At 47.5% G+C, this 14,665-nt stretch overlaps 1 protein-coding gene across 5 annotated transcripts in view; it reads right to left on the reverse strand.

Annotated features, from left to right (window-relative positions):
* Positions 1 to 2,489: 2,489 nt before the first annotated feature.
* The window catches only part of P4ha2 (prolyl 4-hydroxylase subunit alpha 2), a 33,143-nt gene continuing 20,967 nt past the window's right edge, over positions 2,490 to 14,665 (reverse strand). For 3 of the 5 annotated variants that reach the window (XM_063230584.1, XM_013146745.3, XM_013146744.3), the window contains exons 9-15: positions 13,938 to 14,008; positions 13,628 to 13,727; positions 9,218 to 9,271; positions 8,614 to 8,679; positions 5,028 to 5,096; positions 4,447 to 4,543; positions 2,490 to 2,969 (exon numbers count right to left, since the gene is read on the reverse strand). In XM_063230584.1, coding sequence (XP_063086654.1) covers positions 2,899 to 2,969; positions 4,447 to 4,543; positions 5,028 to 5,096; positions 8,614 to 8,679; positions 9,218 to 9,271; positions 13,628 to 13,727; positions 13,938 to 14,008 — 528 coding nt within the window. In that variant the 3' untranslated portion in view covers positions 2,490 to 2,898. Of the gene's footprint in view, positions 2,970 to 4,446; positions 4,544 to 5,027; positions 5,097 to 8,613; positions 8,680 to 8,726; positions 8,787 to 9,217; positions 9,272 to 13,627; positions 13,728 to 13,937; positions 14,009 to 14,665 lie in introns of all 5 variants that reach the window. The other 2 variants (XM_063230586.1, XM_063230585.1) reach the window with 2 other exon arrangements.

Below are 14,665 nucleotides of genomic sequence, written 5' to 3' on the forward strand. Positions count from 1 at the left end.
ACAGGAAGGAGTGGGTTACCTACAAAAGAGCAACAGACAGACAAGATAGCTGACTTTTTAACAGAAATGGTATATTGTGGAAAGCAATGCAATTACATCTTTTGGATCTCTAAAGAAAAATTTCAAAACACATTTAATAGAATTTTTAAATCACAAGAAAGCTACAGAAAATCTGAAAATATAACCAAAATACAAAATATAAGACAGGTTAAGAGATAATTATAACATGATAGGGTCCAACTAACATTTAATCAGGGCTTCAGATGAAACACAGATAATACTGGAAGAGAAAATGTTTTAGTAATTTTCCAAAATTTATTAAAGACAGCACTGTACATATTCAAGAAGCAACAAAAGATCTCAAAGTAAAGAAATCCCCCCCGTGTACCGGCATTCTCTGCTGTTTTTGAGCTCCAAGCTCATCTTCCCATTCTCTAGTCTGTTACACTCAGCAGTAACTCGGCAAATTCCATTTCTCAGACTCCTTTACCAGCTGCCTTCCTTTTAGGCTCTGCCAGAGAAAGCCACCAGAAAGGATTAGATGACAAGAGCTAGACAGCAGTTACCCTAGACCCAGTGCGTTTTTTCATGAGATGGTTTATGCATTAAGCCCCTGAGGCATAGAGATTATTTATTACTGTAGCATAAGCCTATTCTATCTTAATAAATGTACATCAAAAAGTAATGGATGGAGACTCACCTATTAAAAAATCCACATTTTTTAAAAAATCCACATTTGCAATCCAAGCTATATATCCTAAAGAAATGTGTTTGTGCACACCAGAAATCATGTATAAAAATGCTTATCACAACATTAATCATCATAGACAAAGGCAGAAACCAATTCAAATATCCATTGACAGTGTATTGATTGCATTGTTACTTAAACATCAACAAACTATATGAACCGTTAAAACTAAACTACACAACAATATGACTGAATCATTTTCCTTTGGGGAGGGGACAGTACTACTAGGGATTGAAATCAAGGCCTTCATAACAATCTAAACTCCCAGCCCTTTTTATTTTTGAAATGGATATAGTTTCACTAATTTGCTAAGTTGCCCAGGTGAGGCTCAAACTTGCAGTCTTTGTGCCTCAGTCTCCCACAGTGCTGGGATTATAGGTATGCACGACCATGCCTTGACAGAAACTTTTTATCTAATGTTACTCATCCTGTGCTTCTTTTTTTTTTTTTTTTTGTACCAGGGATTGAATTTATAACCTTGTGCTTGCCAGGCAGCTTATGCTGCTGAGCTAAATCCTCAGCCCTTGTGTGCTTCATTCTTGAAAATAGTTATATCCATAAACGTACATACTGCCAAAAAGTGATGATATAAACAAAGCGTGAATGTGAGGCAAAAGATACTTTTCTCTGGGAAGACAGGTCTTAGAGACCTCTGCTCAAAGCTGGGCATGGTTACAAATACCTTTAATCTCAGCCCTCTGGGAAACTGAAACAGAAGGATCACAAGTTCAAACTCAGACTGGAAAATTTAGCAACTTGGTGAGGTACTGTCTTCAAAAAAACGCTGGGGATATAGCTCACTGTGCCCTGGGTCAATCCTCAGTGTCATCAAAACAAGAAAGTCTAGGGGAGACACAAATTTTTCAAGTTAGTTGTCAGACAGCAACTGTATCCATTCCAAAAATTCATAAGCAACCATTTATTTTTCTAGTATTAGTAATGAACATCTAATTATAAAAATGTCATGTGCACAAAAAACTAGTTGATACACCTTTGGATTTCCTATACCACTAAAAAACTATTTTATTTTATTTTACACATTCTGACCACATATGTCATACACAATATAGCTCATGTGGCTAAGTAATAAATCTTCCTTTATTTTCATAGTTTAATGTACTAAATTATTTTATGAAATAAGAGAGGTCAAGTTTAATAATTACTTAAGAAAAGGAAATGTCCGCTAATACCAACACAACTGTGTTCAGAGGCACACACAGAAGAACAAAATACTATTATCCACAACTGCAGTTCACCTGCCAAGGTGAAGGAACACGTGTGGCAGAGCGTGGCGTTGGTCTGACTGTGTGTGGTGGGCAGAAGAGGGGGAGCATGCCCCCCGCCACAAGACAACACTGTCGCCTGCAAAGTCCACACTGCGGGACCATTAAGCGCATCATGAAAACTACTGCTAAAACTCACATAGTAAGGTTCACAGTTTCGGTGTCCTGGGCCACACACAGGTGTGTGAAGTATACTTGATGTGCCATGAACAATTCTGTGGGGAGATCTCAAAGTTTAAGAATGTCCATGTAACAGCAGCATCGCAACCATGACCATTCACGCACTCTCTGTTCTCTGGGAAACAAGACACACTGAAGCTCGGTGAGAGATAAGGGTTAAAACCAGGTCGAGAACCCAAGGCCAGCGTTTCACCACTAATGCTTCCCAGGCACAGACTGCGCTCAGCAAAATCAGCAAAGGTTCTCAGGTCTTTAAAAAAAACTACTCCAAAGAAGACTTTTTAAGGCTTCTGGCAAGGACATTTTATTTTCTGGTTAAGCCACAGCTTATAGAAATGCCATTAAAACCAACATGTAAACAAGGCTTTGGAACTTTGGTTCACTGACACATCTCTCACCCACAGCGTCTGAGGTACAAAGGCACCTTCCAAGGTGCGTGACAGCCTGGCTCTGCTGCAGCCGCTCCAACGCTACTCTTGGAGCCAGGGTGGCACAGGCTGACGAAGAGGCTGAGACCTGGGACATACTGGACCAGCCCACGGTACTCTTTCCCACTCCAGACAAATATCAGCTCCGCCCAAACCCTGCCTGACAGGAGCTGGCACACAGGAAGGTGCCCGTCCGTCGTGCTGAACTTGAGGAGGACTTGAGGTGTGGGGCCAGGAAGGGGAACGGCAGGAGGGGACATCAGTCAACTTCCGTTGATCCGCATGGCCTCAAGAACTCCTGTCCTCGTTCATGGAACCACTTGTTGGAGACTGGGAACAGAAAACAAGTGTGTTAGAACCCCGGCGGTTTCAGCTCCTCCGCCCTGGTGATCCCTGCTCCGTGCTTTGGGGTACAGACTGGAGTAGGGCACAGACTCAGGCTTCGACTCATGCGTGCACTGTTGAGAAGACACGGGAGTGAACAGGCGAGGGGGGCCAGGGATATGCTTATGCACATGCCTGGCAAGCACAAGGTCCTGAGTTCAATTCCTGGTACCCATAAAACTCTATGAGGGTCACGATGCCCATGTGCAGGCTGCCATGGGGACTGAGCTGAAGGGCACCTGACCATGCTAGGGAGGCGGCGGCCTCAGGCTGGACACATGTTACCGTGGGAAGATGGGCTGCCACACCAAGCAGGGTTGCACAAAGTAGGAAAAGGGTGAGGAAGTCATTGGAACAGGAGCCATTCTGACTCAGGAAGCCTGCACAGAGGCAGGGAGGAGGGAGCCCAGCAGCCCTGCGGAGGGTCCAGCTTTACCCCCCAGACCCTAGAAAAGCAGAGCTGGTGCCAGAGGGGTCACCTAACGCTGAGTCCCACACACATGTAAAGCAGGACACAGCATCTGCACACAGGGCCTCTCACAATGGACACAAAATTGCTTTCATGTCCCTCTGAAGTCAAACGGATTTTATAGTACAGCTGAACTTAAAGTAATGTGTGTATCTGACACTGAGCAAAAGGCCTACAAGGCTTATCCCAGCAGACGCAGTTAAATAATACATTTTAGCAGGAAGTAGTGCGGTTTCCATCGCGAAGTCACTTTCATGCTGAGCCATCTAGACGACCCTCAAATTTTCTTCTTGTACAACTGCTCTCCCTACCGAATCAGCCGCTACCTCATCTTCTCTCTCATTTGCTTAGTTTTCTGTAAATCCATCACTATTTACCATCACCCCCAAACTCCAAGGGTTACAAGCTGGTTTGCTTATTTCCTGTCACATCCTGTTCCACCCTCTTATGCCTCAGGATAGCTGCATGAAAGACAAAGTTCAAGCTTCAGTCTCTGGAGCCTGGTGCCACCCTCGGGCCGCATCTCTTGGTCCCTATGCCACAGACCTTCCCTCCTTCAAGCGACAAGGGCACTCAGCGCCACACCTAGTGTGGCCTGTGCCTCCTTCCACAGGGGCATGCTGGCCTGAGAGCCCTTCCCTTCTCTGCTCTGCCCTCTGCTCCCGCAGAACCCTGCCAGACCCTGCTCCTCTGCAGAGCCTCCCCGTCACACACTGCCGTGCAGGGCTCCTCCAGTTCCCTGGGCAGCGCTGAGAGTTCCTAGGTAGCTGTCTCAGTGCTGAAGCAGCTGAGCAGCCTGGATGTTCTATCAGTTAGCAGGGAAAACCCTTAGATGGGAGCCAGTCAGGGCCTAGGCAAAGGTAACAGGTGTCATCTGCTAGCTCTGGATCCAAAGCCAACCTTCCAGGTCCAGCTGAGACCACCATGGCCAGCACCACCTCCCAGGCCACTCACCCCACTTGCAGCCCACCAGCACTGGGCAGGCTGCATGCCTCGTTCTGTAGTCACCTTCTCCACTCCGCAGAAGGTTGTACCAGAATACAGCTGTGCCCTGGGAAGAGACAGCCTGTCAGAACACCCGCTGCGAGATGGGGCTCAGGCATGGAGGAACCCCTGCCCCAAGCAGAAAAACCCTCTTTGCTCTGTACAGGAAGCAGGGCTCTGGGCTCTACTGCTGGAGAAGCTTCTTTGTTGTTTGTTTTTTTCTTTTTCCTTTTTATCAGTACCGGGGATCGAACTCACGACTGCCTGCTTGCAAGGCAGGCGCTTATGCCACTGAGCTAAATCCTCAGCCCTGGAGAAGCTTCTTGCAAAGCACTACTTCCCTCCATGGTTACTCGGAGGTTTGGAAATCCACCCACTCCTGAAGGGACACCCCTCCCCGCCCCCACCGCCCCGACAGAAGCTGGAACACAAACCCACAGTGCGTAGAGGAAGGGACTCTCTCCATAGGGACAGTCAAGGCAATGAGAATGAAGGATGGGGATGAAACCCAAGCGCTGTTTTGGTATCTGACCCCAAGACTCAGAACCTACCTTCTTGGGCCAAAGTGCAGCTCCCAGATCAGGGAAGACAGTGGCTCCTCCGGCTTCTACGTCACTCATCTGGGAATACACAAGGCACATAGCTTGGCCCCTCTACCCAAGGGTCTCACACCAACCGAGCCCCAGACGTGCAAGCCCAAATGAGACAAAGAGGGCAGATGGTCATGCTCGGAGCAGGCGGCTGTTCCACGGCCAGCCCTTCAGCCAAGAAAGGCTCATCTCTCACTCGGCCTGGTCCATGTGGCCCAGCAGGAGTCTCTGTGCTGTGAGCTTCAGAGCTGAGGCCCCCCGGAGACTCACACAGGCTCTCCTTGAATGGGACAACCTAGCCGGTACACAGAAAGTGCATATCCTGGTCCCAGCCCTGGGGTCCCTGTCCAGCCTGGACCACACCTAAGCCTCTGTGCCCAGCAGCTTCCTGCTGCTTCTAACACCAGGTATTCTCTCCCCTCAACACCCGAGTGAGCTGTTTTTTGGGCTCTAGCAGCTCGCTGCTTTAGATAAACCCTCACTTTTAAAATGGCCATACTTGCAAAATTGTTACACAGATTTAACGTAATCCCAATCAAAATACCACTAGCATACCTCACAGAAAAAGAGAAAACATTCCAAAAATTCACTGGGAAACAGAAGAGCCCTAGAATAACAAAAACAATTCTGGGCAACAAAGGTAAGGCAGGGGCATCACGATCCCTGACTTGAAGTTAATTCCTGACTGTGAAAAAGACCGCATGTACTGGGAAGAAAAAAAAAAAAAAAAACACAGACCTAAGACTCAGTGGAACACAGTAGAAGATGCAGAAACAACTCCAAACACACTTAGCCACTTTGACAAGGACCTTCCTCTGAAAGGAAGACAGTCTGGTTAGTAAGTGGTGCTGGAAAAACTAGCTCTGCACATGCCAAAGGCTAAAACTAGACCCACGTCTATCACCATACACTAAACCAAAATCAAAATGGATCAAAGATCTAAACATCAGACCAGAAACACTAAATCTACTGGAAGACAGAATAGGCAGAACTCCTGAAGAAACAGGTTCAAGACTTCTTGAACAAAACCCAGATCACATGAGAAATACTACAAAGAATCAACAACTGGGATTTCATCTTATTCTTTTGCACAGCAAAAAAAAAAAAAAAAAAAAATCACCAGCAGAGTAAAGAGGCAGGCCACAGAGTGGGAAAAAAATTGGTTAGTTGTTCCTCAGATGAAAGACTGATATCTAGAATATTAAAAAATAATAAAATAAAAATTTAAAAGAATCAGACCCCAAAATTTAAAGACCCAATACAAAAATGGGCATCTAAAACAAATATACATTTCTCAAATAAAGAAATACAAATGGCAAATAAATACGTGAAAAAATGTTCAGCAGCACGGGCCACTTGAGAGATACAAATTAAAACAACACTGAGATTCTATCTTATTCTAGAAAGAATGGCCAAGATCAAGAAATCAACCAATAACAAAGGCTGGTGAGAGTGTGGAGGAAAAGGAACCCCTCCCCACCATTGGTGGGCGCGGTGGAACCACTGTGGAAATCAGTGCGGAGAGTCCTCAAAAAACCAGGATTGGTAAGTGACTGCGGCTTAGGCAGGCTGCAGCCACTCCAGGGCAAGAAGCACCCAGCATCTCCCGAATTCCACACCATGCTGGAACTTAGGGCGCTGGGAAACCAAACAACCAGCTTGCCTCCCTGGTACGCTGCAGTGAGCCTACTAGGCTGAGAATCAAACATCCCACTTCCCCCTGACCCCCGTTAGCAAACAGGAGCCAGAGATCTGAGCATCTCTTGGGAAACCTTGCAATATAGAAAATAAGGGGGATTTCCTCTACCATCCCTTTGAAGGCAAACTGTTTTGCTTTGTTCTGATTAATGGTACTGCTCTATTCAGTATTCTGTTTTGATAAGTTCTATAACGTTCTGCATTTTGTTTTATTTTGCTCTACCTGATTGACAAAACAACTATTGTGAAGATAACGAGATATACTTGGTACCTATTGCCGTTATCCCGGTAACCTGCTGTTAAGTTCTGTACCGATTTCACTACACTGTCTAAATTGGCTTTATTTCATCTTGTTTTGTTGTATTTTGCTACCTTCAAAATAATAAAAAATTAAAATAAGAAAAATTTTTTAAAAACCAGGACTAGAAGTCCCATTTAACCTAGCTATTCTCCTTCTTGGTATCTTCCTGAAAGAATTAACAGCAACATAGCACAGCAATACACGCACAGCTATGTTTATAGCAGCAAAATCTATAAGAACTAAATCTTGGAAACAGTCCAAATGCCTATCTACAAATGAATGGATAAAGAAGATGTGTTTTTTTATACATCAGAGTACTATTCAGCCATGAAGGATAAATGAGACATTTCTAGGTCAATGGACTAGATTTGAGACTATATTTTTAAGTGAAATAAATTGGACACACATGTAAATATCACATTATCTCACTGGTGTGAGGAACAGAAAGTGTAAACAAGAACTAAAATATATAATAGATATTGTGACTGGGAAGAGAAACTGGGGAGGAGGAGGGGAAAGGAAGAAAAAAGGAAAAATGAGGAAAGAAAGATACAATGGAAACAAAGCTTCTGTAAATAAGGGAGGAAAGAGGGTTGGAGGGAAGGAGGGGAACGAGAAAAAAAAGAAAATCAAGACACATCATGTCCAGGGACAGATTCCCTATGGTGAATGTTATCAATATGTATATCAACATTGTACGAATAGTAAAATGGGAAGAAATTGGGATGGGGGAATGGAGAAAAGAAAGAAGGAAAAAGAAAAATATACATACAGAAAATAGCTAAGATAGTGATACTACTAATTTTCCTTAGTTCACTGAAAAGAAAGTGTCATGGTTTATGTTTGTGTCCCCCAGGCCTCATGAGTTTGCATTGTTCATTTGTGATAGTTCATTGTCTAGTGCTTGTATTGATGGTGTCAGTGCTCCACCCACATGGGGTGAAGCCAGGATGTGATGTAATGGCAGGAAGAAGGTATGTTTTTCTCTTTGCTGGTTCAAGCTTGCTGTTGGCGGCTGCCATGAACTTCAGTCCAGCCAGGCCTGCCTATCTTGGAGCCAACTGAGTGTGGACTGAAACCTCCAAAAACTGTAAGAAATAAACCTCCATACTTCCAAAACTGTTATACAGATTCAGTGCAATCTCAATCAAAATTCCAATAGCGTATCTCACAGAATTAGAGAAAACAATCCTAAAATTCATCTAGAACCAAAAGGGACCTAGGACAGCAAAGGCAACCTGGGCAACAAAGACAAGACAGGGGCATCACAATCCCTGACTTGAAATTCAACTATAAAGCTACTGTGATAAAATGGTGGCAAATTTCATGTTATGTGTATTTTACAACACATTTAAAAAGCTGCGAACAAAAGCAAGCAGGGAGAGTCTTGGTGGGGAGGGTGGATGGCAGGGCACCCGACAGGAGGCCCTAGGGACAGAGGACCCGGTGCACTGCTGCTGTGGTGATCGGCCCAGACCTGGGTGGGAAATGACAGCCCTCTGGGTCCACGGCCCCTCAGAGTTCACACACTGCACACACCATACTCACGTAGTTTAAGAATGTGGCCACACGATTCCCCGTCCCTAAACGCTTGAAAGCATCTCGCTCATGGCTCTATAAAATTAAGTGAGAGTGAACAAGGGCCTGGACCCAGTACTTACATAGTTAAGAAACGTCGCTAACCTATTCCCCTCCGTTTTCAGGCCGCTGTCAAAAGGGCGCTGCAATAGACAACAACTTTCACCCAGGTTTGCAACCACCTTGCCCCCCACCCAAAGGACTGGGGCCAAAGGCTCAGGGGAAGCTGCTGAGCATGTTCTCCACAAAACAGCCTGCAGTGCAGGAAACTCGGTCTATGGCACGGGGAAGGGGAAGAAGCATGGGAGAAATTTTCACAAAGACCTAGTGAGGTCCTGAGCTTTAGGATCCCGGCAAACAGTACCAGGGTTAGGGCAGGGGAAATGGCCAGGCTGCACTGGGCTCCCCAGGCCCTGTGCTTCCAGATTTGGGCTTCGCCAATAAGACACGGTTTCCCCAGGTGAGGCAGGAGGTGGGGTGGAGAATGAGGGGGCTGAAGGGCTCCCAGGAGCTCCAGCCTTCTCCAGGCAGTCATCGAGGGGCCCCAGGAATGCACCCGGGGCTCCGGCCTTACCCTGGAGAAGTCGAAGTGTGGCTCGTACTGTCCTCCCATTCCATAATTTGCGACCTGGGAGAAACAACAGCACGGAGGACCCTGTCAGCAACCCATCTTCCCACAGGTACCACCTCCCTCGCCCTGAAGCCAGCAGAGCCCCAGAGCAGCTGCCCCTCGGGGAAGGTGGCTGCACCCTGCCAGCAGAGGTGGCACAAGGGCATTGAGCGTCTCCATGGCCGGGTCAGAGAGGAAGGAGGCAGTAGGCGATGAGTGATCGTCCTCAGTCAGAGTAGCGGGGGGCGCCCCTCTTCTTCTTCATCCTCCCCTTTGTTTCCTTCACTGTTTTGAGACAGTCTCACTATGTAGCCTCCTACAGGGCGCACCACCACACCCAGCTCCCTTCCCAAGGCAAGCGCTGGCCTGGGTCCTGTTTGAGTGATACCAAGTAATAGAACCAAAAGCATGTTCCACATTAGGCTTGAGATTGTTCTTTTCAAATACTATTTTTGCATCTACTCAGAATCTGGCGCTGTTCCTACTACTGTCTCTCAACGTCTGTTTATAGTCAGGCTGTGGGGCAAGCCTGTCCCACCCTCTCCTCCTGCAGAGTCCACTGCATGGAGTACTTCTGCATCCAAGCAAAGCATGGCAAGGGTGGCCAGCTGCTGGGTGGCCAAGAACTGCTACCCCATCTCACCACCCCTAGACCAGCACTAAGGAGCAGCTTTGGCCACTACCAGGTATGGCTATCAGGCTGGAAACTGTAAATGCCTCTGAGAAAGCTGGCAGCACCATACCCCGTCCTAAACCACAGTGGCTACTTGGCTACAGCAGATACAATGAGAGATGAGGCTCAACAGAAAGAGCGGGACAGGACACAGAAGCTGACGGGTCAAATGGCACCACCAATGTCCGCCAGGAAGAGCTGGCTACTGTGTCCTGCTAAAACCCTAAAAACTTTTGGGGCTCAGCTATTGGTTATCGAAAAGTTGGTATTTTTCTGTATGTCCTTTGTGACAATCCCAGTAGTCAGGTAAGAGATGATAAATCTGGCAATAATGGACACCTTTAACTGTGGGAGAGGAAGTGACAGTGAGGAAATCCTCTTGTCGAGCACAAGTATTTGTCAAACAGAAGAAAATGCAAAGTTGGACATCATTATCTTCAGTGTTTACAAAAATCAAAATCCTGATGTGAAGGATCACTGGGTGCAAATATGCTGTCATCTCTGCTGCGCCAGCCTTCAGGATTCCACCATGAGAGCGCCCCAGTTCCCATCAACAGGACAAGCAGGCGAGGCAGCTGGCAGCCATCAGGCTGGGGGACAAATGAAGAAAGGAAATGCCAGACAGGGCAGATCACAAAGTCCTATTAGAAGCGCTTTCACTAGGACATCTGCTCGAGTCCAGAACTTGGAGAAAACCAGCACACCCAGCACCGCTGGCTGGGAAGCTCAGGCCCTGCTTGCTGTGAGGGCTGCAGTGACTGCGTCCCAGCACTTCACTCACCGGAGAGCGTGCTTGCACCTTCAGACCCTCGGAAGTGAGGAAACCGCACTGCTATCGCTGCTCATGTTTTAACAGTTTGACAATGACGCTGAAGTCACAGCACCTACCCTCCTTAGTAATGTCCCTAAACAAGTACAAAAGCCACGGGAACTTCTGCAGTGACAGCAGACTCATCAGTCTACCACACCCAGACCCCGAGCTGCACCTTTAATAATAAGCAACCAGATGTCAAAACTGATTCCCCTGAGGAGGTTTGCATTTCAATCTTTGTATTTCTGTTGTTACAGGATAGTCAGTCCGCTGAAAGACATGGGTATTCCTGATGCTCAAGTTGAGTGAGGGCAAAAAAATAGAAGGGTTAGAGCTGGACATGGTGTGCACACCCATAATCCCTGCACCCAGGAGGCTGAGGCAGGAAGATCACTGCAAATTCAAGGTCAGCCTGGGCTACAATGTGAGTTCAAGGCCAGCTTGAATTGCCTTGAAACCCTGCCTCAAAAGACAAACAAGAGGCCCTACACCCCACTGCCACCAGGTCTGGAAACCCCTCCACCCATGAGCTCGCTGATGCAGCTCCATGAGCCACTGCCCTGCACCTCTCTGCCACCCTGGGAACCTTGGAGCAGAGGAGCCCCGGTGCCGAGCCCAGTCCCCTGCACTGAGGGATTGGTGGCCAATGCAGGAAGCAGCTGGGCCTCAGCAACTGGCTGATTCAGAAGAGCACAGGACAATGCCAAGATGAAGGAGCAGGGTGCAGTCTCAGACCTCCAGCCCACCCAGAACAAGTCCAGGAGACACAGACACAAAAGAGATTAGATGTTACACACCTGAGATTTCCGAAATGATAGCAACTGACGTAAAGATACAACTTAGTGCTTACATTGTTTGACTGACTTTGCACGCCTATGTCTGGTAGTCTGAGCAACTAGAGGATAACAATGTACAGTATAGTAACGCTTGCTGAGTTCCTACTATCTTTTTGCTGAAATCCAATATCATGCTCATTGGTTTGTTTCATTTTATTGTTTTGTTCTGTTCTCTTTGAGAAGGAGAGAGAGTGAGAGAGAGAGAAAAACCACTTTCTTTGTGAGGCTGAGACAACTCTGAATCAGAACTCTTGAATCTTAAAGAATTATGGAGGCGCTGTTTCTCCTCTGTCAGACAGACCCGCAATCAATTCACAAGAAGCCTCAACTGCCCTGCTTCCCAGGTGTGTAGCAGACATCAATTACAGCCAAAGAGCTCCTTTCCAGAAGCCTGCAGCCTTCCCAAAGTGACCCTGCGTGAGGGCTCCTGCTGTGCCTCGGCCATTATCACACTACGAGCATTCCCTGTGGATGGAGCATCAGGGTCAGGTGCTGAAACCCAGGGCTCATTCCCCAGAGCATAGCCTCCACAGTACCCCTGGCTGGCAAAGAAAATGCCAAGCCAGTTCCCAAAGGAAGAACACAAACAGAATGGTGTCTCAGCCGCCTGGCCCCAATGTGCAAGATCTCCGCAAAGAGCCGTGAGTGTAAGAGCCCTTCTCCAGAGAATTTGTACTTTCAGACGCTGCTTCATGGAGAGGCCTGAAAGGAGGGAGCTAAGACCGCAGCAGACAAGCCAGTCCATGGCCAGACGGCTGTCCACCGAGGCCTCAGTGAAACAGCGGCAGGCAGTGAGGTAAGCCAGTGAGACAGCTCTATTCATCTCCATGGTCAGCACGTGAGCCAGTCCATCAAGCCAGCTGCTGCCCTTCATCAGGGCCAGGCGAGCCCTCAACACTGGCCCTGGCATGAAAAAAAGCAGTGGCTGATGTCTTAAAACACCAAAAAAATAAACTTTAAAAACGTGAAAAAATGAAAACAGCTTCAAGAAGATAGGATCCAAGATAATGTCCACAGGGATGACGTGATGACGAGGGAAGTGGGAAATGTGGCAGAAGTCTTCCAGTGATGCAGCATTTATTCAGAAATTAGAGGAACTAAGCTAAGCTGATTAACATTTAAACAATTACTTTAAATGTTCATAACACTGTTTTTGAGGTAATCAGCATGTTTTTGAAAACTCTGGTGGGCTTCATACGAATCCATAACACTGAACTTCACGCAGCTGCCTAAGGGAAAAGAATGAGTGCTGATTGGCTTGGCTGTGTATGCACAAAAGGTCAGAAAATCTTCTCTGATTATCATCAGCCAGGAGCCTAATGAGATCCACAGCCATTCAGACCCACATGCCAAGTCTAAGGTGACAGCCGCGATCTTTAAATATACAGAACTTCTGACCGGGAAGACCCAGAGGACTCTAGAAAGACACCAGGGAAACCTCTCTGACAGTGTCTCAGGACATCAATTTTACAGAAGAACCCTGTGTGCTCCGGGGAGAACACAGCCAGCACAGGGACACCATGACAGAGCTCCATGCAGAACCTCCCTTGTCACAGCACTGCCCTGCTTTTCCACGATCACCTCTAAAACCAGAGCAGGAAGCCAGGGCCCCTGCAGGGGTACCCAGACAAGTGCATCCTCCTCCTCCAGACAGCTGGCCCAGCCTCTTATTCTCCCAGCAACAGAACACTTCATTGTATCTCAGCTGCACACATGACAACAACCATCACCTCTGGAGGTACTTTTAGCCCTCTGGAACACTTCAGAGTCTGAGCTTCTGAAATCAGAAGATATGAAGATATGAACGAGCCTGCCGAGCCACTTGGTGTGACTCCTGGTACAGCTGGGTACACAGTACACGCCTAGCTGACACTTAGAGCACTAAACTGTTGAACTCGGCAGGCATGACTAATCTTGGTTCCCCAGGACAGGATCACCCCCAGATCCACAGCACAGTGCGGTTATGCAGTGTATTAGCCAGCCTGCCGCCTGGGGAGCCCACCTAGATGGACACACCCCCCTCCCAACTCCTGTGGTCCCAGGCACGGCCATACCTGTAGCAGCTCTGCAGTTTTCACTGTTAACCCTGTGATCTGCTGCATCCGACGATTGACTCGAGCCACTACGGGGTCGTCTTCCTCCTCCAGCCAGGAGCTGGGATAGAAGAAGAAAGCAAAAGGCAGGCTGCCACAAGGTCCTGTGCTTTCTTCCCAATGTCAAGGCCAGGACTAACAGGTACAGGGTGAGCACCCTGAGAAGACGAGGGTATCCCAGCATAAGCCCCGCCACCCTCCCTGAGGCAGGCATGGGGAGCTCTGGAGCAGGCACCTGAGCAGCCACCCTACCAGCACCTCCTCTGCTCACCTTTTGGAAACCCTGTAGCTGGCAACAGTGAGGACACCGGTCTTAGGATCACGTACAGTGGCTCGTGCAAGCTGGAAGTCAGAAAGAAAAGCCAGGCTTACCCGATGCGGGTAACCCGGTGTGTTTTCCCATACAGCACTGGAACCAGATCCACCAACCACGTTAGTGGGGGACGCAGCTCTACGGGACGTGGCTTGAGCCAAGACCCTATCATCCTTTTTTTTTTCTAATATGAAAATAAAATTTCATTATCCCGTAATAGTCCACTGGTATGAAGATCCAACAGTCTGCTGGTGTAAACATTAAATGCTGCCTCATCTCAAAAAGAAAACAAAATTTCATAACAAAATAGTAAGAAAATAAGGACAGTTAATACACAGGTATCATTATCATCACAGTAATTACTCAGAGTACAAGACAGAGACAACAGAAGATTCTCTCTCACAAAAAGAAAAAAAAAAGTTAACAGCACAAAACTTGCCTTTTGGTAAACTGGTTTAGGAAACTAATAGTACAGGTGAAATGAACTCACCCTGTGGGGCCAAGACCAGAGCAGGAGCCGGAAGCTGCCTTGGCCCCTCGCTGGCTCTGACTGACACTCCTACCTAGGTCTGAGGGTCTACACGACGGTGCCCAGGTCTCTCCTGGACCCACCTGTGCATCTCCCTGGACAGCTGCTCCTCGAGGCCCCACACACCACTGGGGCTAGCAGTGTGCGGCATGTTCAT

This window comes from Cavia porcellus, unplaced genomic scaffold (assembly GCF_034190915.1).
Source record: "Cavia porcellus strain 051 isolate PalLab524CR breed Dunkin Hartley unplaced genomic scaffold, mCavPor4.1 scaffold_19, whole genome shotgun sequence".
In the NCBI taxonomy this organism is placed as follows: Eukaryota; Metazoa; Chordata; class Mammalia; order Rodentia; family Caviidae; genus Cavia; species Cavia porcellus.